Source organism: Phycodurus eques, chromosome 11 (genome assembly GCF_024500275.1).
Source record: "Phycodurus eques isolate BA_2022a chromosome 11, UOR_Pequ_1.1, whole genome shotgun sequence".
NCBI lineage: Eukaryota > Metazoa > Chordata > Actinopteri > Syngnathiformes > Syngnathidae > Phycodurus > Phycodurus eques.
Genome location: NC_084535.1, coordinates 18,384,993 through 18,406,865, shown reverse-complemented (window position 1 = coordinate 18,406,865; position 21,873 = coordinate 18,384,993). Strand labels below are relative to the sequence as shown.

Below are 21,873 nucleotides of genomic sequence, written 5' to 3'. Positions count from 1 at the left end.
ACCTGGCGGTCCTGTCAAGAAAACGTGTCTGAGCATTTGGTGCCGCGTCCAGCGCCCGCCTTCTGCTTCACTGCTTTGTTTCACTTCCGGAAAACAAAGCGTGCGCATGCGCACAACTCTATCGAACGATTTGTTTTGAAATGCACTCGGATCTCCTTACAGCGTACGTGTTAAAACTACAGGCGCATTGAAACTCGCACGTGATTCTATCAATAATGCTTTCGGCCAAGCAGCTGGACTTTTGAGTATGTGGGACTTTTTTTTTCTCTTCACATTCGAGCATGGTTTATTTCAAACTTCGGTTGAGGTAAATATATTAAAAGTATGGAATTGTGCCCACAATTAAACACATCACCTGAATATCTAGTTTCGCTTGACTTCAGTTACGAAATACATACATAGAAGAATAAAAAAATCATAGAGGTGTACTCGAACAGGATAAAATAACATGACCTGAAGCACTTTATATGTGATATATTGCTTTCTGTAACATACAGTATAAAATGAAATAACCTGAAACTCAAAACTGTAAAAACACAATACACTAGTCTTAACTGTATTTTCCCTATCAAATAACATGACAGGTGAGAATGCAGTGGTTGGATATTCCAGTAAGTACTCTATGCCAAAAGCAGTAACAGCTCACTGAGCTTCATCTTACACTTCACTGCTGTATGATGTTATATTTTATGGAAAGCAAGTGTATTAAAAGGTGCGTGGAGTTCCTTTGCCATATGTACTACTCACAAAACGTTAAACAGTCCTCTTTATCATGCTGTCCACATTTTGACATCATGAGCCCAAGACAGCACCTAAAAATTGATTAACATTTCTCTTACACTTACAACACTGAAACTATTTTTTTTTCTTTGTTAAGAGTTCAAGTTAATTTTTCATTAGCTGTTAAATCTGCGATGCCGTACCACTACTGGCCGTCTGTTGGCCACTCATCAAAACTAGTTGCCAACCCAGCGCACTGTGCAACAGTTCAGTTGGTTTCAGCCGTGGTGCTCGATGTTCTGTGGGCCTCAGAGAACAGCAAGTTGTGCAAAAAGTACAATAACACTGAACAGTTGGACATGGGCATTCAAAAGTTTAGAGGTCAAATTAAGTTCACCTGTAAAGGCTGTACTGCATTTTAGGTTAATCCTGAATTTCAATTAAAAACTGAATACGTATCCCAACTTGTTACGTGTGTGTGTATAAAAAAATAACAAATGGCTGTAGAATACAGTATTTTAATTTAAAAAAAACATTTTCATAATTGAGTCTTTGTTTTATACTTTATTCCAAATACAAATTCACACATCATGTGTAACCAATTCTATGTACAATACTAGAAGCCCATAAGGCCTGTCTGTATGTGGTATCGAGATTGTGTTTACATTGTGTAACCAGGGAGCTTGAAGCCCACAAGTTCAGATATATGTTGATACTCTTTTCTAAAGTCCAGAGATCCAAGCTCGTCTTCCAGCTCCTCAGCCCCCAGTGGATCGGAGCACAGAGAGTCTGAAGAACCTCGCCGAACGAAGCTGCTGCTCTCACTCTTTTGGCCCCTTGGTGACATGGCATCAGAACCCTCCTCCTTTTCCTGTTTCTTGGAGCATACCATTTGCAGAGAGGCTGATCCATCCTTGTCGTCCTCATCCGAAGAGAAGCTGAGTGCAGAGTTTCGTGATCGAGGCCGGATGATGTGCGTGCCTCTCAAAACGCGCTGTACAGGGCTATGACCTGTAATGGGTACAGGGAGGAGAGGTCTCTCCTTAATGGGTTCCGAGTCCGAATCCGAAGTGTGTAATCTGCGGAGAAAAGGAGGTTTTGAAGGCTCAGCTCGGGCAAGCTCGAGACTAGTGGTGGTGTCTGCGTCACTGGCCCCAAAACTGTTAAAGTCGTCTGGGTAGTCTTCTTCCTTGTTGGAGTCTGACACTGATGCCCTTTGGTTGCTGTGTCTACTTTGACAAGAGTCCAGTGTCACACTTTGGCTCTCTGATTTAGTCGATATCGGGCTCATTTCAGGAAGCTTGTTGCTTTTGGCATCACTGTCATTGTCAACATGAGGGACTGAGACGGACGGAAATTCGCTGTCTTGCTTAGGACTTTCCAACTTGGATTTATCTTCATGTTTTAGCTTTGTCGTATCCTGCACTACAGAGACCACTTCCACGTTTTGTGTCTTCTTCATATTTTCTCTGGGAATCAAACTCTTGAGTTTATCGGTTTTCTTCCCTTTACTTGTACTTGGCCGTGTTTCACTGGGCGTGTGTGATGCCATACAGTCCCGATGTTTTGCCACAGTGCAGTTTTTCTGACGCCTTAGATTGTATGTTTTAGTTGTTCCATACACTAGCTTTTTCCTGTGTGCTTTACTCTCAATTGGAGACTTATTTTGGTTGTTTTGCATTGGTCCTTTAGGTTCAGCCTTCATATTGCATAGCGAAACATTTATGGGGTAATGCAAATGTTTTAAATGAGGACTGTGGACCCGCTTGCTTTCCTGTTCCGGTCTTGACTTTGACTTCTTTGTTGCGTCTACTTGTCCATCTGAAGCTTCAGTAGAAGATATTTTATTAATCCAAGGCAAGACTGGATGATTCGACACAGGCTGCTGGTGCAGGTTATGGACATTCAACTGTGACAATTCAACAAAAAGAGCATTTAGGAGAGGCAGCGGTCTCAAAGCTTCCTCAAGGACATTTGGAGCCACACTTGACTTTCTAAGCACCTGTTCCACTACCTTGCCATGCACTGCTGAGGACTTTTCACTTACATTTTCAGAGAACGTGTCTTTGTGTGTTACAACTGTTGAGTCAGGTTTAACTAATCTGTACCCGTTTCCTTGGTTTTGGTGTTTTTCCTTGCCAGAATTACAATAGTAAAGACACGGGGGACAAAACACAGAGAGGTCGTCATCAAAACTTCTCTTATGTTCTTGGACTGTGTGAGGAATTTGGCGTATTGGGTCATCTTCAGTCTGAGTGGACGCAACTTGTTTATCCACATTATTCCAACCATCATCAGAATTGTCCTGCGTGGGCAAATGAACTCTCATACGGCCAGAATATAATTTTTGATGTACACTCTTCTTCATGATGCCATCTTCAGCACACTGTTCTCTATAGACCGGGACATTTTTTCTCACATGTGGTGGTAGACTGACTCCTACGATTAGCAGTTTATAACTCAGAGAAATAACCCCAACCGGCTCCTCTGCAAGGTTGTTTACACGCACACACACCCTCTCTCCATATGATGAGCAACTAGCAACATCGTGCTCGATGGAATCGTGTCTGATTCTGTTCATGATTGCAGCCAATGAGATGAGGGATGTCCCTAATAATTTGGGTATGTCGTCTTTCACATCGAGAATTAGAACATAGAGAGGGGTGTTGGTGAGTTGCGTATGCAGGGAGTCAAGATCCATTTCGAAGAAACAAGACTTGCCTCTGTTAAAAGAATATAACCATCGCTTGTTGTTGTCGTGCTGTTGGTGCTGAATTGTGTCATCTGCTCTCAGCTCAGGCGGATAAATGAGCAGCGTCGGGAAATCCAACAGTCTTATTCCGACAGCAAGCTCGTCGGAGATGTTCTTTTCTCTGTCAATTCGAATATGCTCCACTAAAAGCTCAAATGAAAATAGAGTCTCTTGTCTCTGGTTCTCAACCTGTTGTCTGGACATTATATTAGCGACGCGGGTACAACACATAACAACAAAAACATCGCGAATTCCTGCTAGCCTACTAGCTAGCTGTTAGCTGTTGCGTTCATGTCTGCTGTGACGTCGGAGTTCTGAGATCCCAGTCGGATATCCGGTTCAAAACTCACAAAATGGTTAACATTTCTAGAAGATATATTGTACAGTTGTGTACAGCTGTGGTTTTAATAATAATAACAATAATAATAGTAATAATATTGGCCAGGACTTCCACTCACATTGAGAGCTGTGTAAAAATCCTGCCTACTCAAAGAAAAACTTAAATGAATTATGAATATTAGTTTAACAATATGTTTATTATTGTGTTGACTTCGCATACCACCTCGTACCTGAAGTAATATATAGAAAACAACAAATTTATAAAAATATCAATTTAACACGCAAAAATAAACGTGTAAAAACTATCAGACATGAAACTAAAAGGAAATAACAATACAGATAGAGGGCTTTGCTAAATTTGATATATCTGTGTTTTCTAATTTACACAATACTGATATTTTTTAAATGATCCAAATAGTTTTAAAGTCAGTGTTTTTAAATTGTATTGAGTTAGTTTGAACGCCCTTTAGATTAGTGTATGCGATGTATTTCGCTAACATAATCATATCGTTTATTAATTTATGTTTATGTGAGAATGCATTATCAAAGGTCATGAGAAAAGTAGAAAACAATATGTTCCTCTGGGAGCGGTCATCTTCCAGCTTCGGTCGGCGCCATGGTAACAAATGTCGCAAGAATTCAACGTCGACGCTTTTGTACGGATGCGTGGGAAATGAAGTTTCGTTGATTCAACGTCAACTTGGCTACTTTAGTAGTTCCCACTTCGTCGTGGAATGCATCACTTTCTCAGATTTTATTTTTTTTATGAATAATGAAAAATAAGAGTAACAATTAAACGTTTGAATGTCAAACTACGATTGACGCCACATACGTTTGCTGACGATAATGATTTATTACGATTTTGGGAAACCTTTTGGTGGTATTTCGCCAGACGGTGCCACTGTGAAACCGACTGAGTGTGGGGGGCCGACAAAAATAGGCTAAAGGTGATTAGTAGTAAGGTCAGTTTACGCGTTAACACTTGTGATTAATATTTAAGCTAGTACACATTAGTCTCACTTAGACACGCACACACCACACAAGGAAGGACCATGTAAATAAAACCATTTCACTAACCGACACACAGGGCAGCAGGAGTGCCGGTGGGCGGGGACTTTCTCCCGGCGTGCTGTCATCGCCGAGCGAGGGAGCGAGGTGCTGCTGGATGTCTGAGGTCGCTTCAGTCTGGAGGCTCAGGCTGAAAGAGAAAGGTGCGAGCTGCACTATCACGAGTGGCGCTGAGCCGATAAGGATACTTTGCTGGTCAACTGACGACGCTCTCAATGTAAGGTAAGACATACTCAGGAGTTTTTTTTTTTTTTTTTTGCCCTTATAAATTGAGGACATTCTTTGCATAGGAGCCGCGGACAAAGTGGTGTGTTTTTTTTTTTGCTTAAAAGTGTGGAGTGCTTGCGAGAGCGACACGGTATAGAAAGTCTTCATTTTAGTGCGAGAATTGAAACCAAAGTAAGTTTTCGGCGTTTTCATTTCAAAACAAATGGGACGAATGATATGTATCTCTATCGTGTATTCCTCACTAATATTAAAAAAAATTGCTACGCTTGTATACTTACTTACTCACGGTCTATTTACAGAGTATACGTTTTCTACCACATATATTTTTTTTCCGATCAAATCATATGTTTCTTCTTATTGGCGGTGGTAATGAAGTGTGTGTTAACTACTTGAGAATTGGAACTGGATTCGCCTTGAAATATTTTTGAATGGGGGTCGTTCCGTGGGATCAGTGCTGGGTTTAAGCGGTAGGGGACGACAAAGATTTCGTTGTCCGCTTGTTATTAAAGCTTTCACGTTCTCGCTGCAGTATTGGAAGACAATTTGAAAGTTAAATGTGTTTTTTATTTATTCAGTGAAAGTTAACTAGAGCTGGACTGTGTTTCTTCTTCTTTACTGGTGGCAATATTAAGTTGTCAGTGCAATCTGTCAAGGAACTATTTTCCCTATATATAATATAATCTGTCAGTTGCCGGTACACGATATGTACGTCTCTTTGCTGACTCCCTCTGTGGCCTATGGCCCCTGAGAGACTAAACAAGTCGCGTCATGTTTATCTTCAATCAACCGTACACACTGCTGTCTTCCTCTAGGAAATGTAAGCTGTAGATCTAAATTCCTAATAAAGAGCTTCAAACGGTGCACCGGAGTTCAAATGCAAATTATCATTGCATAATTGAATGTGCTCTGATTTATCTCCCTCTGGTTTCACAGTCCCCATCTCATCTTTTCAAGCAAATAAGCATATTTTTTCCTGTTCCGAAATACTTTCATTCAGGCACATTTATTTTCATACTTTGATGTCTAAGTATTATTTTGGTTGTTGAACACAAACATCTCCAATACATGGCTTGCTGTTATATTTAAGATATTTTCAAATAAAACAGAAAATGATGTGCTCATACTTCAGCTGACCACTCTCCCTAGTGGACCTAACATCAGTATTGATGTGTCAATAATACGCAATGACAGTGCACAGGTCCCACTCAGGTGCACAGACGCACAGCCATTGTGTTGCCTTTGTACAGTCAGCACAGGGTATTTCAGTTAGAATGAAGTTCTGTTCCAATAGCATGAAGAACGGACCCTTGAAGAGGAACTGTGTTCTCATCTATTTCTAACAACACCTTCTGCATGAATAAACAGACAACGGGTAATTGAAGCAGATAGATATGCCTTTCAAAAATAAAGTTACGTGCACAATGTGTGCTCAGCTGAACAATAAGACACCTGTCAGGTTCAGCAGAGAGACAGCTTTCTGTGACATGCCTCCGGGACATTTCAAGTTATCATTGCAGGGTTGTTCAGGATGGCTTTTGGCCTTAGGCATTGGAGACGCCCCTCCAGTTTTACACTGCTTGTGTGTGTGTTTGAGACAGACTATTTCCCTTTTAAGATGTTACCGTAACGCAGAGCTACTTAAGGGTTCTGTAATGGGAAATTACCTAACAGGTATGTCTTCTTGTAAAACCACGCCTTCTGCAGCACCTAGCACCTACAATGTGGCCTTGTTAGGTTATATTCTATCGCTCTGCTGAATCATCATGTTTTTTAGGGGCAAATAAACCTGCATTGAGGTGGTATATTGGTTCCCCGCATTCCCCTGCACCCTGTGCATGTGACGAGGATCAGGAAACTTAGCCTGCTTGTGGTCCACAGACCGGCTGGCTGGCAGAGACTCCCAATAAGGCCTCCCCAACCAAATCTTGTTGATTTAAAACTAACCAACCAGCGGCCGTTGATCACATGCTGCCTGCTCCTGTTGTGAGAGCCAGACGTTCTCCTCATCTTTTAGTCAGCTTTTGTTTTGATTGCAGTCTGGATTCATTGGTGGTTTAAAGCCCAGTTATCGCTGTCAGGGAAAGCAGAAGCTGTCATTGGGTTGTGTTGTGTTATGAATTGTCCATGTGCTCCAACTGGAGTCAGCATGTGAAACAATGCGGGTGCTTTATACTAAAGATTGCTAAAAAACTACAAAAAGTTGCTGTTCCTCCATAGGAATCAGAATTTAAATACTGATAATCATTCATCCACCCACCCATGTTCCATACTGCTTGTCCGCAATCGGGTCACAGATGAGATGTAGCTTATCCGGGGGCGAAAAACTGCTCCCAGGAGGGTCTCGCCAGCCAATCGCAGACTACTGCAATAAAATCTTGTCTTCCGATATCACCGCATCCGGACTTTTACGATCACTGGGCTTTATCTTGTCAACTCAAACGTGACCGGATACACTCGTTACCACGGCGACGACAACAGCAAAGGATCGCGTAAATTTACTGTGGGGGGAAAAATAATAAAATAAGGAAAGACGTGGTGGTCATCACCAGTGCTCGGGAGAGGATGTTCATTCAAGGATTGCCTGAGGTATGTTCCCGTACTTTTAATACGATACCGGTCGCAAGCAGGCTGCGTTCTGTAGCCTAGCGAGCTAGTGGTAGCACTAACGGTTGTACAGCCCCAATTCCAATGAAGTTGGGATGTTGTGTTAAACATAAATAAAAACAGAATACAATGATTTGCAAATCATGTTCAACCTATATTTAATTGAATGCACTTCAAAGACAAGATATTTAATGTTCAAACTGATAAACTTTATTTTTTTTTTAGCAAATAATCATTAACTTAGAATTTCATGGCTGCAACACGTTCCAAAAAAGCTGGGACAGGTGGCAAAAAAGATTGAGAAAGTTGAGGAATGCTCATCAAACACCTGTTTGAAACATCCCACAGGTGAACAGGCTAATTGGGAAAAGGTGGGTGGCAAGATTGGGTATAAAAGGAGCTTCCCTGAATTGCTCAGTCATTCACAAGCAAAGATGGGGCGAGGTTCACCTCTTTGTGAACAAGTGCGTGAGAAAATAGTCGAACAGTTTAAGGACAATGTTCCTCAATGTACAATTGCAAGGAATTTAGGGATTATTAAAGTAATATTATTTTTTTAGTATTAATTAAAGTAATTTAATTACACTAAAGTTAGCACCCATTATTTCTGTCATGTTGTAATGTTGGTTTGACCTGACTGAAAACTTATGTCAGTGGCCAATCCCTGAATGCCCCTTAGAGGTCATTAATGTTTTACCTGTTGTCTAAAATGTTAGAGAATACTTTTGAAGATACTCAATATACAGTACAAAAGTACATAAAGTAAATGAAAAATCATTTAAATAGACACATTGCTCCATCTTGTGACTGGATCGGGGATCGGTTATCGTTTTTTTTAAACTCGTTGATCGGTGATCGTCCCCAAAAATCCTGACCGTGTAAAGCCTAGTAATGATGTTGATGTCAGTCAGTGTAATGGTATTAAATGTGGTTTAACAGCTTGTGCTATCCTACTGTATGTCTCTATGTGAACAAGAAGAAGACAGCAGCCTTTCAGAGAGCCACGTTTCCATTCTTTGTGACATGCAGAAATTTGATGTGATGGATGGCATTTTACAGTATGCTTTGCTTGAGGACATACTGTATGAGTCGTCATACGCTGCTTTGCTGGTTTATTTGTGTACAGTACAGTCTACTAGTCTGCATCCTGACTACTGTCAAGATTCCCTTGAGCAAGACAAAAAGCTCAACTCTAGGGTGTGCTAAATTGCTGTACTGGGCTCAATCAAAAGTAAAGACAGTCGTCCAAAACCTACTAAAGGCTATGATTGTTTTATTTCATATGTTTATGATTGTGAAGATGAATTGGATCATTTGAACAAAATTAATGTTTCTGGCTACCTTGACGATGTCTTAAGCCTCTTTAACCAGTGGCTGTCTTTTCATTGCTTCTGGTTGAAATTGTGCCACTCAGCCATCGTCTCATTGCTGTGCCAGGCACAAGCAGTGCGATGGCTAGAGGGGAAGTTTGCTCGATGTAGCAGATGGTATAGTGACAAAAGTTAAGTGGTTATCATGCCATCCCTGGTGTGGACCCTGTCAACCTCTGGCGATGCACAGCAGAGATTCGGAGAGGCGAAGGAGAAGTTGGGATGCGGAGTCAAAGGGGAGGTTAAAGGTTTGAGCCTGCTGCCATCCCTGCCTGCTCATGCACAGTATGACTGCCGAGGAGCGATAAAATGCAGCATCTCCTATCTAGAGCCAGAGTTATACGTTCATGGTGGAGTCGATCCTGCAGACAATCCAAACTGTATTTCTTTCAGTGTTTCCCCTAGGTTGAAGATTTACAGGGTGGCACCATGGTGTTCTATAAGTGCATATACAATACAATAATAACAACACAATAATTTAATTGTATATGAAAACATGGCGGCATGCTGACCGACTGGTTAGAGCGTCTGCCTCACAGTTCTGAGGACCGCGGTTCAATCCCCGGCCTCGCCTGTGAGGAGTTTGCATGTCCTGCGTGGGTTTTCTCTGGGCACTCAGGTTTCCTCCCACATCCCAAAAACATGCGTGGTAGGTTAATTGACAACTTTAAATTGCTCGTAGGTGTGAATGTGAGTATGAATGGTTGTTTGTTTGTATGTGCCCTGCGATTGGCTGGCAACCAGCTCAGGGTGTACCCCACTTCCTGCCCGATGTGTGTGTATACATATATATATATTTTTTTAGGGGGCTGGGGGAGGGTTGTAATTTCATCCTCTTGGGTGGATATCAATTTACTTGGGCGGCCTGCCCAAGTAAAGCCTATGTAGGGGTAGCATTGTCTTCACACAGTGATATTACCCAACTACAGAGAATGCTAGCCAACGCCGTCTATTTGAAGTAAGGCGTCTGTCTAAGAGGAGGCCTTTATGCTTGTGTAGGAGTGAAAATAAACATGCTGCTATCCGTTGATTGGTTGGCAGAGAATTGCTTCTATGTGGTAAAATGGGAATGGAATGTTTAACTACCTCACATTAACAGTTTCTATTTGTGTGTCCTTTTATTCTTGCTTCCTATCAATATTCAAGCGTAGTTGTAGACAGAAGTAATTGTCCCCTGCTTAAGTTACCCGTCACATATTGTAGATACACCTACCAAAATAACGCAACAGAAGCAGACGAGCGTGAGCACTCTTGACGAAGTTACATCTTGGCTATTGTAAATGTAAGTTCAGCTAACTGGTAGCCTCACCTGTTATTTATTTGCTGTGAAGAAAAATTGTGCCTCGAGGCGAGGCGTTTATTTGCGGGCAACGCACCTAGCAATTAACACATCGTCTACTTGAGCAGAGGCCACTATTTGAGGATATATAATAGTAAGCACCCACATATTGAGTTGCAACCTGATGTATTCTTACTATTTGCCATTTTGCCAAATCAGTCAGCTTGAATAATTTCTTTTATAGCGTGATCTTTTTAAAATCCCACATCATTTTCCAGTCCAAACTCAGTCACGCAGCAGATTGCTCTTCATATGATGTTATGCTGACAAGCACTTTGCTTATCATAAACAAAGGTGAAAATGAGGTCATCCCAGGGGCTCGCTACTGCTGTACTGACCCGTAATGGCTAATTCTGCAGTCTAGCAAAATCAACAGAAGCACCAAATTCCATCCATTGCAAATGCCACGAGTCAGAATCTTTGAGGATTCTTTGTATCCCAGGGTCAGTCGTTTCACAGTGTCACCCCAAAATCTGCCACACTTACGCATTATGTATTTGCAAACGTGAGAGAATGGGTCCTGCCAAGATGAATTACCTACACTTCTTTGTCCCTTAGGGCTTCATTAATGTCCGTATCAGGAATGTTGGAGGAGGGAAAGGCCGCTGGAAGTTGCTGACCCTCCCATCATGTTTTGTCTCTGCATCTATTCCACAACAACAATGGAGCGAATAAGCACTGGCCATTCATTAACCTGGAGTCCACAGAGTCCAAGGACCAGTCATGAATTTTTGGGTTAATTTGAGTCAGCGGGCTCAAAAAATGGGGACCTTTGTGGTGGCAGTCAGTCTCCATTGGGAGATAAAAGGGGATTTGGCGCACATACTTCCTTCCCACTGTAGCGAAAATGGTCCTGCGATGGGGCTCACTTGACTGGTTGTAAGTCTCCAGAGATCCAATGACTCTCTGCCTTATCTTTCAACTCTATATACAAAAGACAATAGAGTGAAAGATAATAATCATGTATCCAAGTTACTGTTTCTATGAACATTCAATACACCAATCAACCCAGTTTTAGTCATTGACACCTTTATCCCTTCAGGCAGTCACATGCTAATAAATAGGGATAAAACAGTAAATGGTTTACTGGTGAACCGTTGTTATTTTCAAAGAGTTAATATTACCGTCATAAGTAGTGAGGCCTGCAGAGAAAAAGTCAGATCCACATTTGTTATGGTGCTACGTCATTTATTTTTTTACGGCAAATATGACGGAAGAAAGACCAATCAAAGGAAGGCTATCAAGATATTTGTGCACTTACAAAGAGGGATGAAATACAATAAATTAATTCCTTTTTTTAAATTGTTTTCATATCGGTACATGTAAAGAAAACATTCATAGGGCTGCCATTTGTATTTTTTTTTCAAAATAAAAGTGGGTGAAATTATTTGAGTTTGTTAGTTACAATATTTAATACGTTAATAACAAAAAAATATTTCACAGTTTATTGAATAACTTGTTTGAATATTTTACCATAATCACATTTATGATTCCTCAACATCAGCTGGAGCCTTTAGTTTCAAGTGAAAGCTAGGCAAATAGGCATCAGATGACTTATAAAGCGTAAAACATGCTTGTTTTTGATAGAGGCTGATTGTAATTACAAGTCCAGTGGAGCAAAGCTGTGACTGATGTGCCCTGAAGTGGTCAGCCACAGTGTGTGTCCGGGTATTTGGATATTGCTGCCACAGACACCTTCAGTTAACTTCACCAGTGAGAGCAACCAATGTGAGAATGTTGAAGTGAAAAGAAGAAGCAATGTATATTTTACATGGAAATTAAATCCCTGACCTGAGGTGACACCTTGGAAGGGTGCCATCTTCTTTACGTGCAGTTCTGCATGCGGTGTTGAATAATACTGCTGTGGTTTGTAAAGTTGCTTTGTGTTGTGCTGCTCTGCTTTGTGTGCTGCACTGTTGGGAATGTGGAAGACCTCTTTTTTTTGTTTTTTGTTTTTTTTACAGGAAGGAAATTTCTCCCTAAACAGCTCTTTATCAATCGTGAGAAAGTGTCTGTTTTTTTTTTTTTTTTTTTTAGTCGAGTCCCTTAATGTTGCCAGCTGTCTGACATGACATATTAGCGGCTGTCTGCTTATGGTCTCTATGGTAGACTGTTGTTTGTAGAATAACTGACGACACATTGGTTGGACGATGTAATTGCCATTTATTTTTACAGACCCATAAATCAGATGGTAAAGGATTTAGTGAAATAAATGCATGTTTTTATTGAGGAACTAGAATAACACGATAGCCATTTGTACTTTGTTGACCCTTACGTAATAGCCATACATTCTGTTATTGTATAGCTTACTTTCACAGCATGGTGCAATCTGAATTAATTACAACATTCTTTCATGTACCTAATATCATTGTCTAAACCTTTATTTTTTAAACAAACAAAGTTCCTTCAATCTCAGTGGAATATATTTGTGCTGTGCCTCACTGTTCTGATTGAACTTGAAATATGCACAGCATTATCTTAGTACTGAAACACAAAAATAACTTTACTTGACTGACGCCTTTGGCCTATTAATGCATTTTGTTGTCATCAAAGAATCCTAAGTTGCATGTGTGCATTGGAGAGTTATTTTAACACAAAGTGGAAGGGAAGTCTAAAGGCTTCTTAATACTTTCGCGGCCGGAGACCGCGCTGACGTCACTGCGGCTATCCCGCGTGCAGTTTGCCTTTATATTCTAGCGCAACCCACGTGCGCTGCTTTGAAAATGTGCTGCAGTTCTCCTCCAAGTCGGTCGGGGGTGTCGCTACGACTGGTATTGGCTAGGACACCACAGGGTGGAGTTTCCTTCCTGCCACTAAATGAAAGTCGGATGGTGGTATTGACGATCCAAGGTGAAAGCTGAGTACGTCATCACAGCATGTGACTAAAACGGACCAATCACGAGAGTTGATCTCCGCGACATTCTGCGCGCGGCAACAATTTGTGCCGTGTCCGCGTGAAGTGTCACGAGCCCAATGCGTCGGTCACGTGATGCAATGCGGACGCTGTCGCGAGTATAAAGCGGCGCTGGGAGTGGCAGTCATCCCGACCTCTCATTGCATGTGAGTCTGCAGCAGCATATGTTTAAGGAGCATCAACTAAGGCAAGCGATGCTAATTCAATGCTTGATCAGTATATTCTGGAGTGACAGTGGCCTGATTCCCCCCTGTTTCTGCCACGGTGGTCAAGACCAACTGCTCTCTTCCTTCCCCCCACTCAAGTGTATTGATCCAGAGCCAGGGGCCAACACCTCTGACACAAAGTATGACTTTTTAAATGTTTTAATTGGCTTTAAAGAAGGAGGACTGTATTCGGGGGAATTCTCACCGATACTATGATAGCATCTTGTAGTTGTTCAAAGAGCTGCTGAGGGTACAGTATTTATTCATTCTTAAGGCTTCTTTATACTCGCGCGGGCGGCGACCGCGCTGACGTCACTGCGGCTGTCCCACGCGTAGTTTGCCTTTATACTTGAGCGCAACCCACGCGTTTTTTGAAAATGTGCTGCAGTTCTCCTCCAAGTCAGGAGTGTCGCTACGGCTGGTATTGGCTAGCACGCCACAGGGTGGAGTTTTCTCTGCATTTTTTAGGCTATTTCCTGTAGCTGTTTTTAATTTCCTTTTCGTAAAAAGGAACAAAGCAACCACAATGGCGACCGTGGAACAGAGTCCGCTAGAACAAATGGACCTAGATGACCAGACGTTTAATTATGCTGCAAAATCGATCGAGTAGGCGGTGGCGTAGCTGCTATCTGGAACCGGGGTGAACGCTAATTACATCATCACAGCATGTGACTCAAACGGACCAATCACAAGAGATGATCTCTGCGGCATTAGACCCACAGCAACAATTTTTGGCGTGTGCGTGTCAAGCTACGCAGAGGGGTCACGCGGGCCAATTCGTCGGTCACGTGATGCAATGCAGGCGTTCTCGGCTGCGCGACCGTGTTAATATAAAGAGGCCTTTACTGTTCAGCACAGTACCATCGCTTCTGTGTGTTCCTTGCCCAAGCTCTGTTTACTAGTTGCCTATGGAACCTCTCTGCAATGTAAACAGGACTGAAGGGCCACATACTGTACAGTTCACGATGCTGTATGCTCAGTTAGGTGCTTTGAATTGGACCACAGGAGCAGCTATCGAACCACATTAAGGTTACAAGTCTCAGTGTATGCATTGAGGCAGAGCTTGCAAACTTCAGAGGTCAAAGTAAGCTTTTTTTTGTTATTTGCCTCATGGTTCTGAGGACCCGGGTTCAAATCTGCCCCCGCCTGTGTGGAGTTTGCATGTTCTCCCCGTGCCTGCGTGGGTTTTCTCCGGGTACTCCGGTTTCCTCCCACATCCCAAAAACATGCATCCTAGGTTAATTGAAAACTCTAAAATGTGAATGTGAGTGCAAATGGTTGTTTGTTTACATGTGCCCTACAACTGGCTGGCGACCACTTCAGAGTGTACCCTGCCTCTCGCCCAGAGTCAGCTGTGATAGGCTCCAGCACTCCTGCGACCCTGGTGAGGATAAGCGGTTCGGAAAATGGATGGATGGGTGCTGGCACTAGGAGAAAAATCAGTCGCAGACACTTCTCCCGCACTAAAGTGTAAACCCCTAAATTACCACCAAATCGCTTAAAACATTTTTTACACTTAAAATGTGTAGTAGATCCAATTTCTCTCATAAAATGACGTCTCATTGAAATTAACCAGTTGATTGCAGTGAGGTTAGTCAAGTGCATGTAAACAATCGGATTCTCAGCAGCTCAGACATGATGGATGGTCAATTCTCCAAGGTGGTGACATTTGACTTTGTATGAGGGCAGGGTGTCAAGAGAAGCGTTTGTTAATTATTTCCTGTCATTATGTTTAATTTACATTGAAAGGGAACACACTTTTCAGACTGTGAGCTTCTCCCTGGACAAGCCTGAAACAGAGCCCTGGTAAAGGCCTTTGTTGACTGCATGAATGCCAGCAGTGTTGTCTTATTTGTCTCCTGTGTGTTTTTTTCTTTATGTAAAATTTTAAAAAACATGCCAGCGGCTATGTAAAAAAAATAAAAAAAAAATAAAAGATCATTGTTTTACAGCTATTTCAGAGATTCAGGGGGTCTGCTCCTGCTGAGATGTGCCCCAGGAATTTCTTTACTGATGGTTGTGATTTGTTATTGGTTTAGTTTTTGTTTGTGGTGGTTGTCACATTTTAGATATGATGCTCATTATGATATTGAAAAAAAAAATGCACGTCACAACATTATGATGACTTCCACAATCAAATGACATCCAATAAAGAACTGTATCAATTACTATACTATTTAGAAAGCTAAAGAGAGGTATTCATTCATTCATTTTCCATACCGCTTATCCTCACTAGGGTCAGGGGGTGGTGGAGCCTATCTCAGCTGACTCCGGGTGAGAGGTGGGGTACACCCTGAACTGATCGCCCGCCAATTGCACGGCACATATAAACAAACAACCAATCGCACCTACGGGCAATTTAGAGTCTTCAATTAACCTAGCATGCATGTTTTGGGATGTGGGAGGATATCGGTGTACCTGGAGAAAACCCATGCAGGCACGGGGAGAACATGCGAACTCCACACAAGCAAGGCCAGATTTGAACCCGGGTCCTCAGAACTGTGAGGCAGATGTGTTAACCAGTCGACCACCATGCCGCCGTAAGAGAGGTATTGATTTAACAAAATGTTTGATATTGTGGTCGTAGTTTGCAGTAGTTTTATCAGTGTTCCAAATGTTTTTGCCAGTCGTGACTTATTGAGATAAATATTAGAGTCAGCTATCATTATAATGCAGTAGAGTTCCACCATGCTGCAAAATTTATAAATTAATTACAAAAATATTGTTGGATCAATGCCTTTCTGACAGTCAATCAAAACTTTGTCTTTTTAATGGAAAATATTTTGATATGTCTCTTGTATTGGATATCATTCTATTGTGCAAATGGTCCTAATGTGCTGGTCAGTGTATGTGATGAATTATTTGAATTTGATAGCAAATAGGCGGCACGATGGACGACTGGTTAGAGCGTCAGCCTCACAGTTCTGAGGACGCGGGTTCAATCCCCGGTCCCGCCTGTGTGGAGTTTGCATGTTCTCCCCGTGCCTGCGTGGGTTTTCTCCGGGCACTCCGGTTTCCTCCCACATCCCAAAAACATGCATAAATTGGAGACTCTAAATTGCCCGTAGGTGTGAATGTGAGTGCGAATGGTTGTTTGTTTGTATGTGCCCTGCGATTGTCTGGCAACCAGTTCAGGGTGTACCCCGCCTCCTGCCCGATGACAGCTGGGATAGGCTCCAGCACGCCCGCGACCCTAGTGAGGAGAAGCAGCTCAGAAAATGGATGGATGGATGGATGATAGCAAATATTACCCATTTCAACTAAGTTCTGGGCAAACGTAGCTCTTAACAGGGTCAATAAACAAACATTTCTCACAATGGCCTACTTTATAATTTTGCTGGTGACCTTGAGAGAGGCGGCATTGTGGACGACTGGTTAGCACATCCGCCTCAAAGTTCTGAGGACCCGGGTGAAATCTAGCCTTGCCTGTGTGGAGTCCGCTCTGGTTTCCTCCCACATCCCAAAAACATGCACGGTAGGTTGATTGAAGACTCTCAATTGGCCGTAGGTATGTGAGTACGAATGGTTGTTTTTTTATATGTGCCCTGCGATTGGCTGGCAACCAGTTCAGGGTGTACCCCGCCTCCTGCCCGCAGTTAGCTGGGATAGGCTCCAGCATACCCCAGACCCTAGTGAGGATAAGCGTTGTAGAAAATGGATGGATGGATGGACCTTGAGAGACAATCCCTTGTACTTTCTACATTTTATCTCCAAAGAAATAAGTACCAAGGAGATCTGTGCCTCCCATGAATGGTTTTGTTACGACAATAAAAAAATAAATAAATTGTGAGGTCACATCCATTCAGTGATCCAAGCCAGCCATTGAAACACAATTCTTAAGTACATAAATTGGCGCTGGTGATGTCTCCTACGAGAAAATGTTGCTGTATCTTTCGAAAAGAGATGGTTTGATGGAATACAATAGAGCCATGCCTCTTACAACTGTTGTGGGGGGTTGTTGTTGATTTTCCTCAATTTATTCACACTCCACGTCCGCCTCATCAGATCGGTGGCCTCGATCAGTCCTCAAGGTTAAAGGTCACTCGATCACTTGGGGGGTCTCACATCGGATCGCGTCGGGGCACTTAGCTCCTTGTGGATGGAATGAATTCATCTGGACTTATCTCTCTAGACACTTTAGCCATTTAGCTTTCAGGAAGGAGGATGGGGATGTGCATGGTGTTGAACGGGAAAAAAGAACAAGCACATTAACATGACTTCCTCCTCGATGCCCTTTTTATGGTCAATCTACAGTTTGTGGGCTTGTCTAGCCTCTATATTTCAGGCGATTGCTGTCCCTTACGATACAATCTACACAAATGTACCTGCAGTTAATTATTGATCTTGTTTGTTTGTACTTTTTCCATGTTCAATAAACACATAACTGCCAAAGAGTAGAAAGAATACTAGTGATGCACCCAGATGAAAAGTTTTGGCCGAAACCGAAAATGGGGGTGTAAACCGAAATTATTATGCCAATTATTATTCAAATTGGCTGTGTACTCCCCTTGCCTGTGTGAGATTTCTCCGGGTACTCCGGTTTCCTCCCACATCCCCAAAACATGCACGTTTTATCATTTTATTATCGCCCAACCTTAATTAAGACATATTTTGATGGAGCATCGTAGCCGCTAAATAGCGAGACTGAGACTCCCACGAAGTACTCCACCTCGTCGTTGGTGACCCCTCCGAGCTTTATCCGGAAAAGTGCTCACTGGCCTCAGTGTTTCAGCCGTTTTGTTTCGCCAACAAAGGTTTTTGGCTGAAAACCAAAAATGCACTTTAGGGCCATTTTTGGCTGAAAACTTTCAGTGGCAGAAAATTTGGTGCATCACTCAGCAATACCCAATAACAAGCCACTGTGCACATAAAATAACATTGTACTTTTATTCTGTGTATTACGGCTGGACATAATAATTGATGAGAAATTGAGTGACGTACTTGGCTATAACCAGCAGATGTGCTGTTTAAATTCATCCAAATTAGTTTGTGGTATGTAGAAGAACAACATGACTTCAGTTATGGGAAGTTGAGTTACATCTGCATTGACCTTCAATTTAGGAAAAAAAATGCTCAATACAGTACAATCAAGAGTTCAAAACATTCACATGGAATGTGCCACGCCATTAAAAAAAAAAGAATCAGTCTGGAAGCAAAATGCATGTTCATGGGGGTCTGTATATGGGGGGTTTCCACAACAGGGTGGGTCACACTCCCTGGTAAGATGACATTTTAGGGGGTGTAAAGCTTGGATTGGCCCATCATCATCATCATCATCATCACAAAAGGTAATACTTTTGTCAGTGGTGTCAAAGCATATTAAATGTTTTGTGTGTGAGTGGGACAGAAAATGTGTGAAAGCTATTGTGTACCTAGGCCACTGTGGTGAAACTGAATTTCTACTTAAAAGAAGTAACGTGTTGTTTTTCTTGGTTCTATCCACATTGCGATTAGGAACTTGTTGGTGTGTTTGCATTTGTGTGTACTTACAGTATGGGTGGCTCCCAGTGGGGGGACTAGTCTTTGACACCCTTTTAGAAGCTAAACCTCACTTTAACACACCCACCGCATGCCATGCCAGCTGCAGCTGTTGGGCCTCATTGCTAGAGATGTAGAGAATTCCTCACACTCTGCAATTAGAGCTGCAGATTGCTCAATAGGACTCATTGTGATGTCCTAAAATGGCACTTGGTCCCCTTTCTGCTCCTAAGAACGCAGTGTAAATAGGAATTGATGAGAGCCAATCAAACTGGGCCAGTCTGTTTCAGGGCTGACAGATTGCATTCTGTGCAAGCTGCTTCTTGCAATGTGCTGTTACAGCGACTAAAGAAACCAAAGGGTGGAAAAAGTCCTCATTGATGGGGTGGGTTTCTCACGCCTGACTGAAAATGTTCGTTTTCTATCGAGTCAAGTGGTGCATTGTGATCTCAACCAAAGAAATGCAAATATATGGAACAGATGTACTACTTCATTTTGCCGGTATGTCAGTAGAGTAATTCCTCACATCGATGAGGACTGTGTTGTGTAGACTCTGGATGCTAAACTTAAGTGTTAACAAGGGAAAAGCCATGTCACCTTGGCACATGTGATAGTTGCTTGCCTTTCATGGCCCTATTTTCAATAAGGCTTGATGCTCAGCGTAGATAAATGGGGGCTTTTGTGGCCTTTGCCAGAGGGAGAACTAAACAATGCAGGACACACACAGAGCATGGTCTTTTCAAGAGAAATCCGCTAAAAGAAGTATTTCTTTAGCCCCTCCTTCCCTTTTCATCCACACTTTACTTCTGCCTCTCACTTCTCAAATCGCTTTCCTCCTCCATGACAATACAGCCTCACTCCTATAATGTTTCCATAAACGGGGAGGGGGAATGGAAATAACTCAGGCCATTTCCCATTGCTTCCTTCTATCCACTCTTCCCCGTCTCCGTCCACGCCTTCAGTCACTTAGCGAGCTCTGGCCAGTACATATGCTCACTTGCACTGTGGTTTATACTTCTCCAAGCTCTTTCTGATTGCACTTTGTAGGTATCTTTAGTCTGAATACATCTTAGTTATCATTGTTTTCATCTAGCGTCAAGGAAAATTGGTCTGCTGTTTTGGAGTTGGACTATTTCTCATATTGATTTGTAATGTACATTAGTTGTCTCTCCTGACTTGTCTGCAGGTTGCTGAGAGGGAAAAAGAAAAACGAAAGTTGCAGGACTGTATGACAAATCGGAACCGTTTGATTCTGACAAACTTTCTAAATGGTTTCTACATAATAGGTTTTTCTTTGGAGACCTAGATTAATTACAAAGTAAGTTGCTCTCGTAAAACACGATGCTACAGGTGGCTGATAATTACTTTGAAACTAGATTTGCTATGACCTCTGCCAAGGAAAGAAGGCATGACGCAAGAGGTTATCTTTTGGTTGATGTTTGTTCGTTGGTTTGTAGGAACACACAAAAATGATAACCGATTTCCTCATGAGTGATGACCCATTAGAAAATGTGTTGCATTTCTGTGCAGGTACAATTAAAGGTTCAAATCAATGAATTTATTTTCACTTTTTGATGGTACAGTATGCTTGCATTGGGGCCTAGTGGAGCAATGACCCAGCAGATCCAACAAGGCTCTTGTTGTCTGTGAGCCAAGTGCAGTGTGGCCTTATAATGAGTCCACCATAGCTGAAGACCTGACCAACTGAGGCGCTTCGTGCTGGCACTGCAAGCATTTTCATTGCAACTTGGAAAGGTAGTTTTTGGATGAGTTTTGAAATGTAGGTTTTAGTAATTAATTTAATTCATTAATTTTTAAAACCATAACACAAATTAACTTCATTTTAAAATCAAATTTATTCGCTGGACTCATTAAAACTTAAACTTACTTCATTTTAAAATTGTTTATTCCATGTATTGTTTTTTTTTTAACTTAAATGTATTTAATTTCAAAATCATATTTATTTCATGTACTGTTAACTAAAATGTACCCTATTTAAAAAAACATTACTACATCGTTCACTCAAATTTTAACTTTCCATTTCACAGCATATTTACGTGTGTCTTGAGAATCAATGCCTGAATGTCAGCAAACCTGAACTTTGCAAGCTAACATTAGCTAACTTCTGTACTGTAATGAGTCTAAGAACAAGCTAAGGAATTTACCGATATTTACTGGGCAGAATGGGTATTCAAATGATGAACAAAGTTCAATGTTGTTGAATTGTGCCCATCTGACATCACACTTGTTGTTTTTAGAGCCAAAGGTTTGACCCCTCTCACTCTGGCTGACTTGATGATGCGGTTGCGGGTCTGGTATGAGAGGGTGTGCTTCTCTATAGCATGGGAAGGATTTGCCCGATTGGCAGTCTAATCCTCCTATAATGACAGTGCCATTACAAGCGTGCGCTCGAATACCTTAATTAGTTTTGTATTTTATCTTTAAACTGAACATATAAAATGAACAACACACTAGTCTTTCACAACATCATGTCTCAAGTCCCAAGTGTTTAAGTCCCCACTCCCAAGTCAAGTCTCAAAGTCTTTTAGTTTTTGTCAAGTCAAATCACAAGTCATCAAAACAGTCACTCGAGTCAACTCAAGTCCAAGCTACAATGAGTCCCCATCTCTGCTTTATACCCAGTTTGTAATGTGCATTATTAACACCTACAAGGCTCAGATGAGACAATATCTCCTGGTACATTGACAATTTTCTATCAAATAAACTAAACTGGTGTTTAGTCCTTGGCAGAGGGAGTTATAGGTACACTGTACTGTTACCCATTCTACTTAAATTCGTGCTCTCTATTGATCTGAAGGCAACTTACTTTGTCAATCGGGTGATGTATGTATGGG

General features: G+C 41.8%; 3 protein-coding genes across 9 annotated transcripts in view; 1 reads left to right on the top strand and 2 right to left on the bottom strand.

Annotated features, from left to right (window-relative positions):
- ntpcr (nucleoside-triphosphatase, cancer-related) overlaps positions 1–78 on the bottom strand; it is a 7,358-nt gene extending 7,280 nt beyond the window's left edge. Inside the window, 1 exon segment of the mRNA XM_061690305.1 lies at positions 3–78. Coding sequence (XP_061546289.1) covers positions 3–36 — 34 coding nt within the window. The 5' untranslated portion in view covers positions 37–78.
- A 1,198-nt stretch (positions 79–1,276) lies between these two features.
- map10 (microtubule associated protein 10) lies at positions 1,277–3,767 on the bottom strand. The gene has a single exon (XM_061689669.1). It carries the CDS (start codon positions 3,701–3,703, stop codon positions 1,382–1,384), a length of 2,322 nt encoding a protein of 773 aa, XP_061545653.1. The 5' UTR covers positions 3,704–3,767; the 3' UTR covers positions 1,277–1,381.
- Positions 3,768–4,606: 839 nt separating this feature from the next.
- The window catches only part of LOC133409534 (signal-induced proliferation-associated 1-like protein 2), a 104,385-nt gene continuing 87,118 nt past the window's right edge, over positions 4,607–21,873 (top strand). For 3 of the 7 annotated variants that reach the window (XM_061689668.1, XM_061689665.1, XM_061689664.1), the window contains exons 1-2: positions 4,609–4,773; positions 4,899–5,101. The gene's annotated coding sequence lies outside the window, so the exon portion shown is untranslated. Of the gene's footprint in view, positions 4,774–4,898; positions 5,102–21,873 lie in introns of all 7 variants that reach the window. The other 4 variants (XM_061689667.1, XM_061689661.1, XM_061689663.1 and 1 more) reach the window with 3 other exon arrangements.